The sequence below is a fragment of the Cucumis sativus genome, chromosome 3 (genome assembly GCF_000004075.3).
Source record: "Cucumis sativus cultivar 9930 chromosome 3, Cucumber_9930_V3, whole genome shotgun sequence".
NCBI classification, from domain to species: Eukaryota; Viridiplantae; Streptophyta; class Magnoliopsida; order Cucurbitales; family Cucurbitaceae; genus Cucumis; species Cucumis sativus.
This window is the reverse complement of record NC_026657.2, coordinates 32631348-32651398: the sequence shown is the minus strand read 5'-3', so window position 1 is coordinate 32651398 and position 20051 is coordinate 32631348. Positions and strand designations below refer to the sequence as shown.

At 30.5% G+C, this 20051-nt stretch overlaps 2 protein-coding genes across 8 annotated transcripts; both read left to right on the top strand.

The window, feature by feature from the left end:
- The first annotated feature begins 2321 nt into the window (after nt 1–2321).
- LOC101213894 (kinesin-like protein KIN-14P) lies at nt 2322–11696 on the top strand. Of its 7 annotated transcripts, none has more exons than XR_004215580.1 (22): nt 2322–2771; nt 3332–3494; nt 3585–3745; nt 3854–3964; nt 4212–4437; nt 4714–4841; nt 4961–5059; nt 5178–5255; nt 5337–5429; nt 5693–6940; nt 7020–7101; nt 7182–7277; nt 7368–7547; nt 7672–7778; nt 7864–8039; nt 8230–8394; nt 8470–8723; nt 8884–9047; nt 9119–9606; nt 9856–9962; nt 10489–10596; nt 10954–11696. XR_004215580.1 is itself a non-coding variant. In XM_031883370.1 (22 exons), exons 2-22 carry the CDS (start codon nt 3401–3403, stop codon nt 11001–11003), a joined length of 4008 nt encoding a protein of 1335 aa, XP_031739230.1. In that variant the 5' UTR covers nt 2322–2771; nt 3332–3400; the 3' UTR covers nt 11004–11696. The 7 variants fall into 7 exon arrangements, 6 of the variants coding, with proteins under 6 accessions (XP_031739230.1, XP_031739228.1, XP_031739227.1 ...); XM_031883370.1 differs by lacking the exon at nt 10489–10596 and having other exon boundaries at nt 9119–9440; nt 9540–9606; XM_031883368.1 differs by lacking the exon at nt 10489–10596 and adding an exon at nt 2870–2926 and having other exon boundaries at nt 2323–2771.
- A 5226-nt stretch (nt 11697–16922) lies between these two features.
- Nucleotides 16923–19480, top strand: LOC101213651 (remorin 4.1). Its single transcript, XM_004136568.3, has 2 exons — nt 16923–17620; nt 18891–19480. The coding sequence occupies exons 1-2, from the start codon at nt 16982–16984 to the stop codon at nt 19080–19082; spliced, it is 831 nt and encodes a 276-aa protein (XP_004136616.1). The 5' UTR covers nt 16923–16981; the 3' UTR covers nt 19083–19480.
- Nucleotides 19481–20051: the final 571 nt, after the last annotated feature.

Below are 20051 nucleotides of genomic sequence, written 5' to 3'. Positions count from 1 at the left end.
ATGAATTACACTAAATAAATATATAAAGAATATGGTTCAAATCAAGTATATGGTGGATAAAGTTGATAATGCCTGAAAAGTAAACAAACAAAAAATTAAGTTTTTATTTGTTTCTCATTCTCATAAACAATAAACATAGTTGGTTCATTGGTTGTGTAGTCAAACCGCCTTCTCAATATTAAAATTAGCATCAAATAATTCATCACTCGTTGTTGGAGGAACGTTTCTCAATCTCAAAACTCAAAAGTATTAATTTTCTATGATTTAAATCTTCTTTTCTTTATTTATTTTCTTTTAAGATTTGAAATACCACTTCTCTCAAAATAAAATAATTTAATTTAATTATAACAAAATAATGATACTTTCTATCCGTTTTATTTACGATGAACCATAATAGACTATTAATTATGTTTATATGTGTCGCTTCATATTTATAAATATGTTCAAAACTGTTTTGTTATTTAAAATAACCTTCTAAAAAAATGTACTATTTTGATAATTTATTAGCTGAGTTTCATTCTATTTTAATTTTTTGGAAATTGCAATAGATGACTATTTTAGCAATAATAATTAAGGATATAACAACATCTTTAAAAAATTGTAAATATAGCAATATGGTATATTATTTTTACAACATGGTCTATCAGTAATAGACTTATATCATTGATAGAATTTGACAAATTTTGTTATATTTACAAATTTTTTAAAGTTGTACTATATACTTAATTAATTGCTAAATTTGCAACTATCATTTTAATTTATATATATCTATTTGTAGAGTCTTAAGTTTAGTCATTGGAAGTAATTTTGTATCGAAAAATACAATGTGACCAATTTAAAAAATGAATGTTAGTATAAAATAATTTTTAAAATATCAATTAATTTCTTTTAATATTACCTAAGATTAGTTAAACATATCTAATAAATCTTAAATTTAGTTAAATAATAATAATTTTGAATATAAAAAAGAACACTCATTTATATTTTTGCAATTAATTTCTTGCTAACAATTTAGCAACAAACCTAACTCCACGAACTAATTGAAATGAAGAAGAAAAAAGTTTGGCCCTTAGATTGGATATTAGGGGAGTGTATGCCCTTTTAAAATAATTTAAAATTTATTTTGTCTAGACAACAAACCACCTCCATGAACTAACCTTACTAAGAATGAACACGGTAGAACTTGAATGCGTAATTTAATCCCTATTTTTTTACTTCTTATACTTTTTTTAGATTACTTTTATTGAAGTATAAAGTTTTTGTCAACAAAATTTGTGAATCTATCACTGGATCAAATGAATCGGTGTAATTTCTAATCATGATTGATTTCATTTCTATTTGTTGACATGTTACAACTTCTTTTATAGGTTACTTTAAGTTATTACCTTATATCATTGTCGGGTATTTAAATGTATATTTGGTCGTCAGTTAGATTATGTTTTTTCAAATACACTTGCAAATTAATATATTTTATTTCTAGAATATGTTTCTGGATTATATATGTGATGTAAATAGTATAAATTTGAAAAACCAACGTTTTATGTATTCAAATCTATCGTGGTAAAAAAACAAGAAAAGTTCATAAATATAGTATTTTAAGTTATAAATTCAATTATCTTTTTTAAAAAATAAAAAAATGATATAATATTACAGTATAGTGTAATAAGTATACCAGACATTTTAACTAAATCATGTTTATAAACAAATTAACGATAATTTAATTTAAAGAGAAGTGAGTGAAAATATTTACAAAATATAATAAAAAATTCGAATTATATCGATCAAAATTTTAATTTATTTTTGGTATAGTTTGAAAATATCTTGAATTTATAGTTATAATTAGTTCTATTGTTTATAAATATAATAGAAATCACATTTTACCAAAACATCAAACATATTTAAAATAATTATTTTATTTGAAATCAAATTTCCTAATTTTAGGTAAACACAAAAATTACTGTATAAAACGAAGAATCGCTCTCAAATATAAATAAAAATATTTTAATTAATTGATAGATACCGATAAACTATAAAGATTAATAGAAGTTTATCTCGACGTAATCTTAAATTTTTGTTATGATCTGTATGTGAATGTTTGATATTTATAAAATGAAAGATTTTCAAAATAGATTAATGAAATTTGGTTGATTAGAAATTCAACATTGTAATCCTAAATTGATAATACAAAGATTCTAATTGAATTATATTATGAATGTAATATTATATGTATATATGTAATTCTAACAACCGAACGGTTCCAAAAGAAGAAGTCAGCAAGTTGAAAACGGCAATAAGGGAAGGTCTACCCGCGCAAAAACACAACAATACATCAACGAAAGAGAGAAAATTTTAGAATCATCAAAACCAAAATGGAGAGAGGGAGGAGGATGGAGCTTACTCTCCTACTTTCATGGAACATTCCTAATCCTCTTCGTCTTCCTTGGAGGAAGATCAACCACCAAACTAATTACCCACCATCCAATTTTCTCCTTATTTCTATAATCATCATTATCCCTTCTTCTCTTTCTCTCTCTTTTGATCTCATTCTCCTTCCCAACACGTTCTTGACCCCATTAATCTTCAAAGAAATTTCATCATGGCTTCAATCTTGTGACCTTTTCGACTTTCTTTCTTTTATTATTCCATTTCCGTTTTCAATCGCTTTTATAAGAAGGCACATGGACATCGTCTTTTTTTTCTTTCTGGGGGGGTTTCCTGACAAATTCTCGACTTCTACTGCCCATTTCCCGGGTTTTTGGCTCCAAAAACAGGTACCCATTTGTGGGTGTTCTTGTTTTGTGTTTGATGATTATAGAGTAGATGACAGTACATGTTTACTCGGTTATGGATGGATTATGGGTTTTTTTAGTATTGCAGACATGGTGTTTGAAGAAACTCAGATAGGATAAAGCATCCCTGTTTTTCTGTAAGAGATCATAGGTTCAAATCCCGGCCTCTATATGTTATGTCTTGTTTAAGAAAGCGGAATTTATTGAAGAATTTTTATGTGTTTCTTTAAAGATGATGCAGTGTTGGTGGATCACCTTTTTTTCTTTTCCATATTCTGTCATCTGCAAACATGTCAAGTCTACATTTAATTTGTGGGGTTGATGGTAGGATGATGTAGAATTAGAATCTCAATTCATTCTGTTTATATTTATGGTTGAGCTCAAATATATGCAATGTATAGTGTTTTTTCTGGTATTATGTTAATGGTTTCTTTATGGTATTTTATTTCTTTTGTGGTTTTTTATTCTTTCCTTTCTGTTCATTAGTAGAAGACACAAGCTTTTTTCACTGCACCATGGTAATATTTCTTTTCCTGCTACAGGAGCATATTATTCTTGTAAGTTAGTGGCTAAGCTATATTCTTGATGCCACTCCCTAGCAGTTTTCAACCATGAATTCAACATCAGAGCAGAACAACAGAGATTATGCTGGACTCAGCATCTCAAACTCAGCTGTTAATGGAAGACCCTTTGTAGATAGGAATGGTGAGGCTTTTTTTCTGTCAACAGTCTGCATTTGCATTCTGATCGAAAACCAAAACAAACTTTCAATTCTTTTACAACATTCTACTGCAGCTAAGCAGATACTGATTTTAGCTGAGTGGTTGAGGAGTATTTTCCCTGGTCTAAATTTGCCAATCAATGCTTCCGATGAGGATCTCAAAGCATGCTTGTTGGATGCGAATGTGTTGTCCCAAGTTCTGAACAAGCTAAAAAAACCTGGTTCTGCGAAGGAGGTATTATTCAACTGGTTTTGTCTTTGTTCCACAACTTTTGTTCTTTTTTCTAGTCTTTTTGTCATATCATACCGTTCACTGTTATGAGTATCAGTTTTCTGACGCTAGGGAGGTTATGTTATCCCCAATTTGGCTTCACGGGCGGAGAAGATCACGAGGTTCCTTGCCGCTATATCCAGCATGGGGATCCTAAAATTAGACAGTGCCGACATTGAAGATGTAATGTGCCTAGATTTAGAAAGTTCTCTCATAATTGATTTTCACATAATAGTTGTACTATTGAATCATTGATATGCTTGTCCTTGGAGTTCATCATAGACTTCTATTGCACATGCTTTTAAATATGTGTTTATGTGTAAATACAATTTGGACGTGAACCAAAATAATTACATAGTTCTCTATTTCATATGTATATTTCTCTTCTTTCTTGTTCTCACTCTCATTCTTAGGTGTTGTTAAATTTCAGGGATCTATGGACTCTGTTTACAACTGTTTATGGTCAATTAGAGCACGGTTTATGTCAAATGACGTGGGAGATAAACCTTTGGGATGTAACTCACCTGCTAAGTCAGAAAACATTCGTTTCGACACATCCTTACATGAACCTTTTTCTCCTATGTTGGGAGAAGAAAGGAGGAAAGTCTTATTTGAGTCCAAATTTCTTCGTACCCTGAGTAGTCCAATTATGTCAGGTTTGACTTTTGCAAATATCAACTGTATAACTGTAGAAGAATTATGTTGGCCTCCTAACAAAGAATGCAGCTAAAATGGATTTTACTTGTTTATCATTTTGAAACCTTGAAAATTCAACAGAAAGCTAGGAATTTAATTTGAAGTAAAAAATGCAGAAAGATCTATTAAAATATAACTCGAAGACAGACATCATGTTTGACTCAGTTCAACCACTAGTTACTAAATTTGATCTAGTACAGGCACTTAGGTCTTATAGACAATCTCTTTTACAACAGAATCATTAGTAGGATCAAATCACCAAGTTGGTCATAAGTTTCACGAAGTATTTCAATTAAAGCAAGGTCGTTATGCTGATATTCCGGCTGCAAAAATTTCAGAAATGATGAAATCAAATAGTCTCGACGTAAGTTCTTCTGATCCCCCACCTCCTACCCCCTTATTTTGTGTGTAATAAGCTTCATCTATTCAGATTGTGTATAGTCTTTCTGTGACATATATTGTTTATTTAACTTTGATCTTCAGCATCTCTTATTGCAGAATGCTCCAACACAATCACTTTTGAGTGTGGTGAACGGAATTCTTGATGAAAGTCTGGAGAAAAAGAATGGTGAAATTCCTCATGTATGGCCATGTAAATGCTTTAAGTGTTGCATTCAAAAGAACTTAGCCGTTTGCATATTTGTTGGTTATACTTTTTTCTTAAATGTTCACTCCTTGACATTACTTGTCTTTTTGGTAGCGTGTGGCATGCCTGTTAAGAAAAGTAGTTCAAGAAATTGAGCGGCGTATTTCTACTCAAGCAGATCATCTTCGAACTGTATGTCCTAAGTTTTTTTGCCTGATTCTTTTCCCTTTGAATTATGTTTTTGAATTCTATGTCATGATTTTCTTTATCCAGCAAAACAATCTTTTCAAGGCTCGTGAAGAGAAATTCCAGTCTCGAATAAGAGTGCTGGAGGCACTTGCGTCAAACATTAATGAAGAAAATCAGGTATTATTCAGTACGTCTGATTAAAATCTTTTAGTTGGTACTATGTCTCCTGTTGTTTCATTATTCTTCAGTGTGTTCTTAGCCAGTTCCAACAAACAAAGGTTTGCCTCTGGACCATATTGAAAGCATATAATTTCTTATTCGTATCTGGCTTTTTCTGCTAAGTATTTCAACAAATCCTACTTGAGAAACAAACCAGATTCTTTTATGAGCGTTTTGTACTTGTGCGAACACTCACCAGCAGGTGGCTTTTGAAATTGCAGCAAGCTGAGAAGACTAAAGCGGAAGAAAAGAAGAATTCTCTAAATGAAGACGTGAGCAGGTTGATTAAAGAAAGAGATGAATGCAAAGCAGAGATTGTACTCTTGAAGCAAGAATTGGAAACTGCTAAGAAGACTTACGAATTGCGTTGCTTGCAAGTGGAAATGGAAAAAGGTGAGGATGTGAGTAAGTTGATGAAAGAAAGAGACGAGAGCAAAGTAGAGATTACAATGTTGAAGCAAGAGTTAGAAATAGCTAAAAAAACATATGAATTACGTTGTTTGCAATTAAAAACTGAAATAGGCGAGGATGTGGCTAGATTGATTAAAGAAAGAGATGAAAGTAGAGAAAAAATCACAATGTTGAAACAAGAGTTGGAAACAACTAAAGAGATGTATGAATTGCGTTGCTTGCAAGTAAAAACAGAAAAGGGGGAGGATGTGAGCAGGTTGATTGAAGAAAGAGAAGAAAACAAAGCCGAGATCACAATGTTGAAGCAAGAACTGGAAACAGCTAAGAAGACGTATGAATTGCATTGCTTGCAAGTGGACACAGAAAAAGGGGAGGATATGAGTCGGTTGATTAAAGAAAGAGATGAGAGCAAAGCCGAGATCGCAATGTTGAAGCAAGAGTTGGAAGCAGCTAAGAAGACATATGAATTGCGTCGCTTGCAAGTGGAAACAAAAAAAGGTGAGGATGTGACTAGGTTAATTGAAGAAAGAGATGAAAGTAGAGTGGAGATTATATCCTTAAAGCAAGAGTTGGAAGCAGCTAAGAAGACATATGAATTGCGTTGCTTGCAATTAGAAACAGAAAATGATGAGGGTATGACTAGGTTGATTAAGGAACGAGATGAAAGCAAAGTTAAAATCGTAACATTGAAGCAAGAGTTAGAAGAAGCTAGGAATGCATATGAATTGCGATGCTTGCAATTTGAAAAGGAAAAAGATGAAGATGTGACTAGGCTGATTAAGGAAAGAGATGAAAGTAAAACTGAGACTGCGGTGCTAAAGCATGAGTTGGAAACAACTACAAAGACATATGAATTACGCCGCTTGGAAGTGGAAACAGAAACAAAATCTGCTCAATTAATGCTCGAGGAAAGAATAAAAGAACTTGAGAACCTCTTGGAAGATTCAAGTAATGAAGTGCAAGAACTTTCAACAAGTTTTGAATTGAAGCAAAAAAAATGGAATGAAAAGGCAAACAGCTACAAGCATATGATAGCATTTCAATACAATCTACTACAGGTGCGATTAGAATATAATTTTCATGTTTTAGTTATTTTAAGAGATAATGACTAATAGAATTATTTTGTGAACTATCTAGGGTGTTAGATGCACCTCAGAGTCTGTTAAAGAAGAGGTTCTGAGAGTGAAGATGGACTATGCAAACGAAGTCAACCAATTAGGTAGTGATGACTGAGAAAGTTTTAGCACCATATAATGTTTAAAATAATGAGCTCTTATGATGAAGTTGTGCTTTTTCCAGGACTCAAACTCAAATCATTAGCACATGCAGCTGGAAACTATCATGTGTTGCTTACTGAAAATAGAAAATTGTTCAATGAGATACAAGATTTAAAAGGTGAAATTCTTGTATTGAATTCCACTGTGTTCACTGTTGATCACCACTTTTATGTTTTTCTCTATCACTTAATTTTTTCCCTTCCACCAGGAAACATCAGAGTGTATTGTCGAATAAGGCCGTTTTTGACTGGGCAGAAAGACAAACGGATGACCATAGAATATATTGGTGAAAATGGAGAAGTGGTCATAGCAAACCCCACCAAGCCTGGGAAAGAAGGTCATAAGTTATTTAAGTTTAACAAGGTGTACAGCCCAGCTTCAACTCAAGGTCTCTTTCTTTTCATTTTATCATGCAATCTTGTACTTGTATATGTAGAATGTCTTCGTAGCTTTTGGAGCGACAGAGGTATTATTGCAACTATTAATTGTTGTGTTGTCTTTATTAAATGCAGGGGAGGTTTTTTCTGACATCCAACCACTGGTACGATCTGTACTTGATGGATATAATGTATGCATATTTGCCTATGGCCAAACTGGTTCAGGAAAGACATATACGATGGTATGTTTCCTTTACTTCGTTTCAATAATACAGCAAGTTCTTTTTAACTCCCGCTGATGAGATCTGTCACATTGTTTCCTTTAAGACTGGTCCTAATGGTGCTACTAAGGAGAACTGGGGAGTTAATTATCGAGCGCTCAATGACCTTTTCGAAATCTCTCAAAATAGAAATGGTGCCATTTCTTATGAAGTTGGTGCGCAAATGGTTGAAGTTTATAATGAACAAGTGAGGGATCTACTTTCAAGCAATTCCCAGAAGAAATATCCTTTTTAACTATGCAGTATAATGTTAGCACCAAATACAAGTCATTTTTCTTTTAAGTACTTGACTTGAACCACTGATTTTTTGTGATATATGACACATTCTTAAGATTGTTGGTTTATTACTTGATTCCAAATAAGGATTGTTTTTTCAACATTTTTTTGCTCTTGTTTATCTTAACTCTCACACACTAGGGATTTTGACTCATTCCCAACCATTTGGACTTGCGGTACCTGATGCTACCTTGCTTCCAGTGAATTCAACCTCAGATGTTATAGACCTAATGGACACTGGACTGAAGAACAGAGCAGTTGGCGCCACTGCCATGAACGAAAGAAGTAGTCGGTCACATAGGTTAGCATACTTTATTATACTCTCAATTTTTTTTCTTTATATTATTCCTTTCTTATCTTTCATGCAAACCTACAGTATTGTGACTATACACGTTCGTGGGGCGGATTTGAAGGGTGGTTCCTCATTGCATGGTAATCTTCACTTGGTAGATCTTGCTGGAAGTGAGCGGGTCGACCGTTCTGAAGTTACAGGAGATAGACTCAAGGAAGCACAACATATAAACAAATCATTGTCCGCACTTGGAGATGTCATTTTTGCTCTAGCACAAAAGAGCTCTCATGTTCCATATAGAAATAGCAAGCTCACTCAAGTCCTTCAAAGCTCTCTTGGTATTATTTACCAATTTTCTAGCAACCATTTGTTTCATTTGTTCACTTATATAGATATGATACACATTTTGCGGTTCCTTTGGGGACATCCAATAAAATTGGAAGGATACTCATTTTGCCTACAGAACTTCTAATATAAAATTTGGAATCTCTGTTGCAGGTGGTCAAGCAAAGACGGTTATGTTCGTACAGCTTAACCCTGATGTGAACTCATATTCTGAGTCCTTGAGCACACTAAAGTTTGCAGAGAGAGTTTCTGGAGTCGAGTTAGGAGCAGCTCGGAGCACTAAGGAAGGAAGGGATGTTAGAGAGCTAATGGACCAGGTGAGCATGTCTCACCTTGACTTGCATTGGAATCGTTTATAACAAAAATAAAAACTGTGGTCTTGTTTCAGGTGGCATCTCTGAAAGATACTATCAGCAAAAGGGATGAGGAGATTGATAGGCTACAGCTACTCAAAGACCTCAAGAACAATGTGTACAACGGTATCAACACCGAGAAGCGCAGCACAGCTACTATAAACAAAGATGTGAATGGCGTAGTGCCAAGAGTTCAGAAGCCTTCAGGTGGGAAGAGCATAGGTGGAGCTATGGAGAAAGATGGTTTAGATCATGACAATGCATCAGACCATAGCGATGCACAATCGGAAGCAGACTCGCATCACTCAATGGATGATGTGAAGAACCGTAATGAAGCTAGTCGACGACTAGACATAGGTCAGAATATTATTGAAGATGCTGAGACATTAGGATTTGCAGATCCAGATTATGAAGAAAGAATAATGGACGTTGTTGATGATCTTACTGTTGAAACAGAAAATGATGCAACTACAGAAAGTAAGAATTCCACTCGAGCCACAAAACCAGCAGAGAGGTTGGAAAAGTGAGTTGCTTTGTCTTTCAAAAGCTTAGCTTACAGTTCGTGTGCTGATTGTTTCTTTTGTTCTTTTTCTCTGAACTTTAAACTATATTAAGAGTGATTCATTTCATTTACAAAACTTCAAAGAATCCTAAAGCATTCGAGAAATGGAAAAGCGAGACATTTCTTTTTACAAAAATTTATTTTACCATCAGTTTGGTGGTGGTTTTAGTTTTTGTTTTTTCTTAAACATCTGAACTCCATGCTTTGCAGGCCCAGATCTACAGCTACTATTTCTAGGACCTTGCCTAAACATTCACAAACTGCATCAACTACACCGCCAGGATCCAAGGAGCTTTCAAGGGTATCATCTGCACCAAGTATGTGAGAGTTCAATATTTCTTATATTTTCTATCAAGTTTTTTGCCCTCATTCTTTTTGTTCAGGAAATGAAAATAAACTTCCTCTTATTTTAGAGGAAAGGAATGTTTATTTTTCTTTTTCCCTTGATATAGATAATTTATATTCCATTAGTAGTTAATTTTAATAATAGTTTGTAAGATAAAAGTCGTTATATGATAGAATTTTTGTCCATGTTCATGTACTTTTCTCCCTTGAACTTTTACCCTTTACATGAATATTGCTTGGTTTATTTCAATATTTACCATTAACTTTTTTTAAAAGGATTTAATAAAAACTTAATGTAACACGTTATCTAGGCTCTGTTTAGTAGCTATTTTGTTTATTTATTTTTCTTTAAAACTTTAACTTATAAAAACTACTTACACTCGTAGTTTTCTTGCTTCACTACCTAGTTTTTAAAATTATTTTAAAAGACGAAGCTAAAACTTGAAAACTAAAAAAAATGTTTTTAAAACTTACATTTGTTTTCAAATTTTGGTTTAGAATTCAAAAGTGTTATTAAGTAAGACGTAAAGCATTACTCAAACAGCCTCAAGGGGTGGCCCCAATGGGACGAGCTCGGTGTCTCTTGGTCATTCAACTTAGTAACTCGTAAGTCCCAAATTCAAACTTTTAGATATACTTAATACCAAAAACCCTTTATGCTCTAAGGTTTGGGCTTTAGATCAGTTCAAGTGCCGAGAAAACAAGTATAATTTTTTAAAGAAAACAAAGTTGTTATCAAACTTGTCTTATTTATTTGATAACTAGATATTCATGTGGGAATTGGGACAAGTATCTAAGTTCCCAAATATTTTTTTTTCTTTCAAATGATTTGACAAAGATTCTAACTTAGAAGAAACAGTGTCTTATGCAAATTTAGGGACTATAAATTTTAGGAATATTGAAATTCTGGTTTATTATCTGCCCTTAAACTTAACATCAATTAAGCTGATGCTTTGTCCACAGGTCTTAAAAAAACTGTAACGGGACTCAAGTCTGGTAGAAGATGGCAGTAATTTCGAAGGGAACTTTCCTTTCCTTTTCTTTTTCATATTTATTTGCGCTTTACAGAGTTTTTCTTTCCTTTTCCGTTCTTTTCTTTTTCCCCTTCAATTTTCATTGAGAAAAAAATATAGGTTAGGAAAATTAATTACCATAAAGTTCTGTATATAAAAGGCCTCTATGTATAGTCCTCAAATTGGGACGACAAAAGTGTATAAATGTAAATTTCAAATAGAGAAAAAATGTCCTCAGTTCGGGTTCGGATTCGGATGCGGATTTGGATCATCGTTGCAACTCACTTGCAACTGCATAAAGCTAGAATCAACAACTTACATCCCCTCAGGTTCAAGAACTCAACAAGCCTTCATCTTTAAGATGGAAAGGAACGGGGAAATAGGAATATGGCTGACTTTATTGGGATTCAAGGCTCTAATAGTTGAATACATGAAACACTTTAAATCTAATGTTTTTTTTTTCTTCCATAATTCCAAATGCAACTTTAAAAGTTGCTATATGATCAAATTATTCATTTTAAAAATGATGTATAGTTAAATTGAAACAATGAATAGTTGTAGAATGATTGTGTATTAGAGACAATGTGTTTAGAAGATTGCCTTGATGGGGCTAACGTATCTATGCTACTCTATGAAGTGTTTATGACCAGATACAAATTTTAGTAACATAAATTCTAATATTTGAAGACTTTATATGGCTATATTTTACATGTTTAAAACTCGGTGGAAATTAAATTATGTGATAGATTAAATAGACTATCTAAATTTTGTTTTGAAACTTAATTTTTTATTCTATGATTCAAACTGCTTAACTTTTGAAAACAATATATTCTTTTTAATGTTTTTAGTATATTTAGATTTTGAATTTTAAATTTTAAAAAGCAAAATTATATCAAATATAAATATAAATATTTAGGAATATTTTATGTTATAAACTTTACAAAAATTATTTTAAATGATAAAACTTTTAAAAATATGTAAAATATTATAATCTATTCACGATAAACTATAATAGATTATATTATGTGTCTATATTTTCAAAAGAAAATCATTTAAAATAATTTTCTCAAATTATATATGCTATTATAAAAAATTATTTATACACTTTTTTAACATGATAAAACTCGTGCACAAATTAGTTAATAATAGTTTAAACAATTTAATATTTAGTAGGTAACAACAATTAGTTTTACAATTTATAAATACAATATCAACAACATTTTACTAGAATCTAATTTTTGGATTTATTATCAAACACATACATAAAAACATCACGTAATTAATACAACTTTATTTTCATAAAATCTTTTGTTTCCAAATTCACACCAAACATATCCTAAATTCCATACCAAACATATGTACTACCTACTTAATTGGAGATTATCATTTGTGGTAAGTAACAAATTACAATAGGAACTACATTTGAACGTGAGTCAATCACGAACAATTAACATGAGTAGCAAGTTTAGATGCAGAGCTAAGCAAGATTCACAATGTCTATCACGAGCATACAAAATTGTGGTACGATTTTGTGTACAACAAAAGAATTAAAGTATCAATGATCACTAACTTATCATCCAATGCTCCATAACTATTGTACTCATATATTTTTTTAATGTGTATATTAAGATAATATTTCATGGGAAATGAGTTTAACTAAATCTAATTACATAAGTTTCTACACAACTTGTACTTAAAAGAGAAAAAAACTTAAACATTAATAAAAAAACAATTAAAAGAGTAAAACTACTAAAATAAAGTGAAGAGTAAGAAAGATAATGCACTTACCTCAATAAAATTTGTTATCTTAATTTGATATATATTGACACGCTAACAAAAGTTCACTTCAACAAACATCTACATGTACCAAGAATATTGTACATTTAGATCCCTCAACTCTAATTTATTAGAAAAAATTGATATATCAATAAATAAAAAATGTTGGCCTGAGACTATCCGAGAAGATGACACCCTATGAAAATTCGAGCCTAAACACAAACTTCAAGAACTTTTCGTTGCAAACAAATTAAGCACTTTCCTTTTTATCATATTCAAAACAACAGAGTCATTATCAAAAACCTAATTTCCCAAAGCATTGGGACACGTGTCCATCCACTTCACCACTTAGTGAAGTACACGTGTCAAGTTTCACCTTCATAGCTACGTACTTCCATTTCAGTCAAATTACCACGCGTCACATTCTAATTCGTAAAAAAGAATTATCTCCATGTAATGGCCAAATGTCCAAGTCTATAAATTAACTATATTTTCGTCGTCTTCCAATTTACTTTTTTATCCTCACAAAAGAAAAATATACAATAAAACAATTATTCACAATATTTTATTTTAAATTCCAAGCCACGTGTGCCGTGTCAATCACGTTACCGAGCTAAATCCATTCTTCACCGTACACGTGGCGCTTAGTGGTAATCTAACATCAGCCTTTGCATGGAAGGAACCTTCTTTCTGGGCCCATGTCCTATCAATAACTGACACGTACTTCTTTTTAAATTTCATTGTCTTACGTGACACGTGGTGAGCCATCAATGGTTTATTGGCACTACCTTAATATTATTGGTGGGATCCACTTTATCGCAGCCGACACTAAAAAAATGAGATTTAATTTGATATTATTATTAAGAAAAATTAAATCCGATTTAATCCAAGTATGTTATATCATCTTAAACTTTGGTCCTTTTATTTTCTTAAATTTTGGATTTCTATACTAAATTTATCGAGATATTAAATCAAGTTATCTTTTTTTATGTTAGTTTTTCTAGGTCCAATTATAATATCAATAATAAGCTCAGTTTAATTGGAACATACATGTTTTCAAGGACGAAGATGTTTCAAATTTTCAAATATGAGTTTATACACTCTGACAGAATTTTGCAATATTTAAAATTTTTCGTCATACATGCTATGCTAATATTTTGAACCGTCTTTTTTTTAATATATGTTTTTAATGTTAAATTGTAACTTTAAACTCAATGATTTAGAAAAGTTAGAATTTAATTAATTAAGTGACTTATTAGAATTTAGTCTTTTAGTTGAGTAGAACTTTCACAAATATTTTATATAGTGGTGACTATTGATGAGAACTTTATTAAACCATATGAATTATCGTGGTAGTTTGATCAAATCATAAAAACTATATTCTAACTTTTCTCAGGCCAATTTAGTATATTATTTAAATTCAATAACAACAAATTGGACAATTCAAATCATTAGTTGAGTTATGTTAAATTTTTTTTCTTGTTATTGAAGATTACTTCCACTCAATTTCCCACCACACATGCATTGTTTTTTCTAGAAGTTAGAATGTGAGCTTTTTAAAAATTAGTCGCGATATTAAATTTCAACGTGTCAATATTTTCATCGACATTTTTATATTTTTCTAGATTATGTATCACCATACAGAATAAAACTGATATTTAGTTATGATTAATTATAACATAAATATAATAAAATTCAAACTTTTCTGGATAAAACATATTCATTTATCAATTTAAATATGTATATTTATTTTATTTCAAAACATATAACCCTATTCTTTTTCGAAAATATTCAACAACCTTGAAAATTCTATTTCTTTGAACATTTTTTTCTTCTTTAAATTGAATTAGATTTAATTTAGAAACCCTACCATTTTGTAAAGATAAAAAGAAGTTTTGTTTTTTCAAAAGTTCTAAAAACAAATTATATATTTAGCTAAATGCGATAAAATCGAGACATGATAAACAATTTTCAAGGAGACCCTTTATCTATAGCTTAATTACAATACATACCAAATGAAAAAGGAAAAGGGGAAAAGGAAAAAGACGTACTTTCAAAAATTAGTTCACATCATGAATTATGTGGAGAGCATTTTTGGTTTGTAAGTTTGTGTATTTGTATGACAAAATGTCACATCATAGTGATTGAGTTAATATCTATTCATCTCTTTTAAATTTATAAAATCCATTATATATCTTCTTCTTGCACCCCAACCTACTCAAGATTACATGAAAACAAATATATTTTAAACGACAGAACAATGATTATAAAATATATCAAAATATCACAATTTATTCATGATACATTACAATGAATACAGAAATAGACAGTGATATTTTGTATGATTTGTTTTGCTATATTTAAAATTAGTTCAAAATATATCTAGATACAAATGCGTAATCACCTCAATTTTTAGATTAAAATGTCTTGTTTCCACCAATTAGGCTTCGATATACTCGTGGTTTTTTCTTTTTAATAAAAGGTAAGCATATTTTCTCTTATTTTCTTACTATGCTCGGTATATTTCTTAAGTAGAAAATAAAATTTTAGCAATCTATATATAATATAGCAATCAAATTTAAAAGTAGGAGTAAACTTAATACAATAGGTTTTGTATTTATAACAAAAATTAGTTCTCAAAATTTACGAGTGACACACCACATCACTAATAATGGTAATTTATTAGTGATATAGTCTATTACAAATAGAGACTAGTCTATCAACAATAAAATATTACTTACTAAATATTAGTGTATAAATTTAATTTTGAGCTTAGAACTTGTTAAGATATAACACTTTTACAACAAAATATTTTTAAATAATTGCTCTTATAGTTTGATAAAATTTATCGCAAATAATTATTGATGAACAAAAAAATATATATGTAACTGTTTCACATGCTTTTTTTCAATTGTCATGTGACAAATTTTTTTCATTCTTTAGTATTTTTCTAACGAAAATACTCCTACAAAATATAAGTGCAATAATCAACCTCGACACAAGCATTGCTAACAAAACTTGGATTGAAATAGTACTTTGGTCACTATTTTTTTTTTTTTTAGTTTTTTCAATTGTAGTCTTTATATTTAAATAAATCTTAGATTTAATTAAAATTAATAACTTTTTAAAATATATAATGAAAATGTGAATAAATAGCAAAATCTTTTAGAAAAAAAAACAATCCACATTAAACTAGCACTAATGACTAAACTTGAAATTTTATAAAATTTATAGGCTAAAATTGGAGAAACTTTAATATACAATGACTCGCTAAAATGATATATGAACCAAAATTTATATTTATAAATAATGTTTAATATTTTATAAGGAAAAATGGAGTTGGTTTGTGTTTTGTTGTTAGGTTTGAAAATGTTACATTTTTAGTTTTAAAGTTTTTACTTTGGTTTCAATTTAATTTATCAAAGTGTTACGGTTAAGATTTGAGTTTTATTTTAATTTGATTCATTTCTAATCTCAATTTTTTAATATTAAATAATCACTTTCAAACATTAATTTCAATATTTATTAATTAATTTAAAGCAATTAAGAGGTACAATTTTAATTTAATTTTAAAAGTGATAGAATATTTGTCATTTATGTCATTATTTTTAATTTATTAACATAGTAAGTATTTAATAAAAATTTGAGGTAAAAATACTAAATTAATAACTTATAAATTTAAAATTAAACTCAAATCTTAAAAGACTGAATGGATGATATTTTGAAACCTAAAAACTAATTAAATATTAGACCCAAAAGTGCAAGTATTAGAATTTTTCTATTTTTAAAATTAAATCAGAAAGTTAATTTAATCATTCTAATTTCATAAAAGAATTATAAATAGTTTATAGAGTAAGAAAAACCTATACTATATTTATAAGGACTAAATTGCAATTATATCTTTATTATATATTATAAACACTATTTAAAGTTAAAAAGATTAAATTCGAAAATTTATTTTTGAAAAAGACTAAATTTGTAATTAAACATAATTTTTGTTAAAGAAATGTGTTCCATTATTCCACGTAGTACATTTTGTGGCTGATAATTCTCCAATTTTCACAAATTACAAAAGCCCCCTTGAAAAAACTATATTTCCAAAAAGGTCCTTTTTTCTCTTTTTTCTCTTTTTTCACTCTTTCTTTCCCAACTTCCCATTACTCTTTCAAACGCACTCTCTTTACATTTCTTCAAATTCCGTCATGTTCAACGATCAGCCACCACCATCAACTTCCACCGCCGCCCATGCCGGAGAAGATAACGAAGACGTTCAAATCCGTGATATCCACGCTCTGACCTCTCCACAGCCACCGCCGGTGAACGCCAATCGGAACCGCCGCGGGGAGGCTAATTGGGAAACCACGAGTCAAAGATCGACTTCAATTGTCAGCGAAGCTAGTAGCTCAAGCGAGAATTTCACCTCCATGAGTCGAGAGTTCAATGCTCTGGTTATTGCTGGTGCGGAGATCGGCGACGGTTATCGTCATGATCGATCGATTAACGAAGCTCCGAATAACTTGAGCCGAATTGGAGAGGAAGAGGATACTACGCCAGAGGTGGAAACGAACCCGTTAGCGATTGTACCGGATGGTCATCCGTTCGATGATCTAACAACATCGTCGGCGATCTCGAGAACGGAGAATCGCGACGGCGGTGCGGCGGCGACTAGAGAGATTTCGTTACATATGGTGAAGAAAGAGGAAGTGGAAACGAAGATTAGCGCATGGCAAAACGCGAAGATTGCGAAGATTAACAATCGGTACAAGAGAGAAGATGCTGTGATTAGTGGATGGGAAAGGGAGCAGGTTCAGAAGGCATCTTCATGGATGAAGAAGATTGAGGTACGTGATCAATACTTGAAAATAATGCCAATTTCAAATTTTTGCATGCAATCTGTTTGATGAAATGCCTACCTAGGTAGGTTATTGCATCATATTTAGTTGATTCATTGATTGATTGATGAATTTCCTCTATTCTAGATTTCCATATACTACTTTTTTTCTTCATTTACGTAATTATGATCATCACTTGGAACACTGTTTGTCAAAGTTACTTGTCAGTTTGGTTAACCAAAAAAAAAACAAAAAAGATTAAATTCATAATGCTTAGTTTTGGACTAAACATGTGAAAGCTTTTTGAATCTTGAACAGTTTTGAACAAAAAATTTCTATTTATTTCATTCTAATTTGTTAACACTTCAAAATTTAACTTCCTTTCTTTGTTTGATTCAATAGAAATTTAACTGATGATGAACCTTCAAATATGGTTTGTTTTCTTCCTCAATAAACAAACAAACAACCAAAGGAAATGCCCATTAAAAGTTTTTTTAGAATAAAAAACAGAGCAATTATTAGATATCTCAATGCCCCAACACACAAAAATAAAATTACTAAATTTTAGAAAAAAGAAAATTTCATTATGTGGGCGGAGAGATTGGAAGCATATAAAATGGATGCACCCAAAATTTCTTTTGTTAGAAATAAATGTTTGTGAAGCTTAAAATATTAATGTCACAACCTCAAAGAATATATATATTAATTGAAATAAATGTTTGCTTTCAAAAATAAAAAATAAAACAAATAAAGGTTTGTAATTGCTATATAAACAAATAAAACAAAAATAATAAATAATAATAAATGGGTTTAATGAATTTTGTTATATTTTATAAATAATTTTAATATTTTACTATTAAAAAATCCTCCTTAAATTAAATACAAAAATTAAATATTAATGTTATACATTTGTTCAATGACAAAATTCGAAGAAAAATTGCTACTCATTAGTCTATTTTTATAAACTAAAGTCCACGAACTAAGTCGTTAGGGTTTAGGACAACTAAAAATTGAGAGTAAAAATGAAAGTATGTTTGTGGTTTGATAAAACCTTTCATAAATGGAAACTATTTATAAGGATTAAGTTGTAACTTCTAAAATTACAGATACTAAATTCAAATTTCTTTCATACTATATAGAAACTAAATTTATAATTTAGTATAAAAACATTATTATCTTCATCATTCTATTATATGGTGGGTGAAAAGGCAGCACATTATATATGTGTGTATGTGAATATTGGATGAAGCACTAAGAATATTTTGAATATATATGGCAGAGGAAGTTGGAAGAGAAGAGAGCAAAAGCATTAGAAAAGATGGAGAATGAAGTAGCAAAAGCACATAGAAAAGCAGAGGAAAGAAGAGCATCAGCAGAGGCAAAGAGAGGAACAAAAGTGGCCAAAGTCATTGAAATTTCAAACTTGATGAGAGCTGTTGGAAGGCCACCCGCTAAGCGCTCGTTCTTCTAAAAACATATTCGAAAGCTATTCTAAAACCGTTAAAGTCACTTTTGTCATACTCATCATCATGAAATCCCAATGAATTTGTAATTAATTAAGGAGATGGACAAAACCCATCTAAAAAAGAGTTAGATTTTTTTCTTCTTGAAACAAAGGAATGATATATTATTAATGCATTATCTCTCCCAAATATCAAATATCTTAGATTAAAGTTGGATTTAGTGTGAGGAAGTTGTAAGTAAGAAATGGACATTGAGTACTTTGAGTGAATGTTATTTTAAGATTTTCTTTCTTGGGTTGGTTTTGGTTGTAAGTTGTAAGTGTGTTTTTATGAGAACTTATAAGGAATAATTCATGTCCTTAGTGATCTTTTTGTATAGTAAAAGATATATGGTTGGATATTACAATTTTCTTTCCTTCATCCTTTAGTTTCATTTGTAATTCATATTTGAGTCATTAGATTTGGATCAGACCAATACTTAGAAGTTAGACGCACACATTAGGTGTTACTGCTTTCATCAAAATCAAATTTAACTATTTTGATTAGAGCTTAAGTATGTCTCTAATCAAAATCAAGGTTGCACCTATCTCCGTGTTCTCTATTTTTCTACCAACGTAAAAATATAAACTACCATATGACAACTTTTAATTAACATAAAGGAGACGATACAATAAATGATTGCATCCAAGTTTTTTTTTTTTTATTAAACCTCGCAAGACCTACCTATTTTATTCTTCTTACTTAATCCTAGTTTCTTATTACAGTTAGACTAATACGATTAATGAAATAAAAAAATGTCTTGGATATACATACATACATATATTAGTTAATTAGAGGGAACGAAATTGAAAATATTAAAATTGTAGAACTAAATTGAACCTATGTCTCTAGATGATAAGTACGAATTTTATAATTTAACTAGACATATTAAACTTAACAAAATATGATAATTTTGCATTAAAAAGTATTTTTCCTTT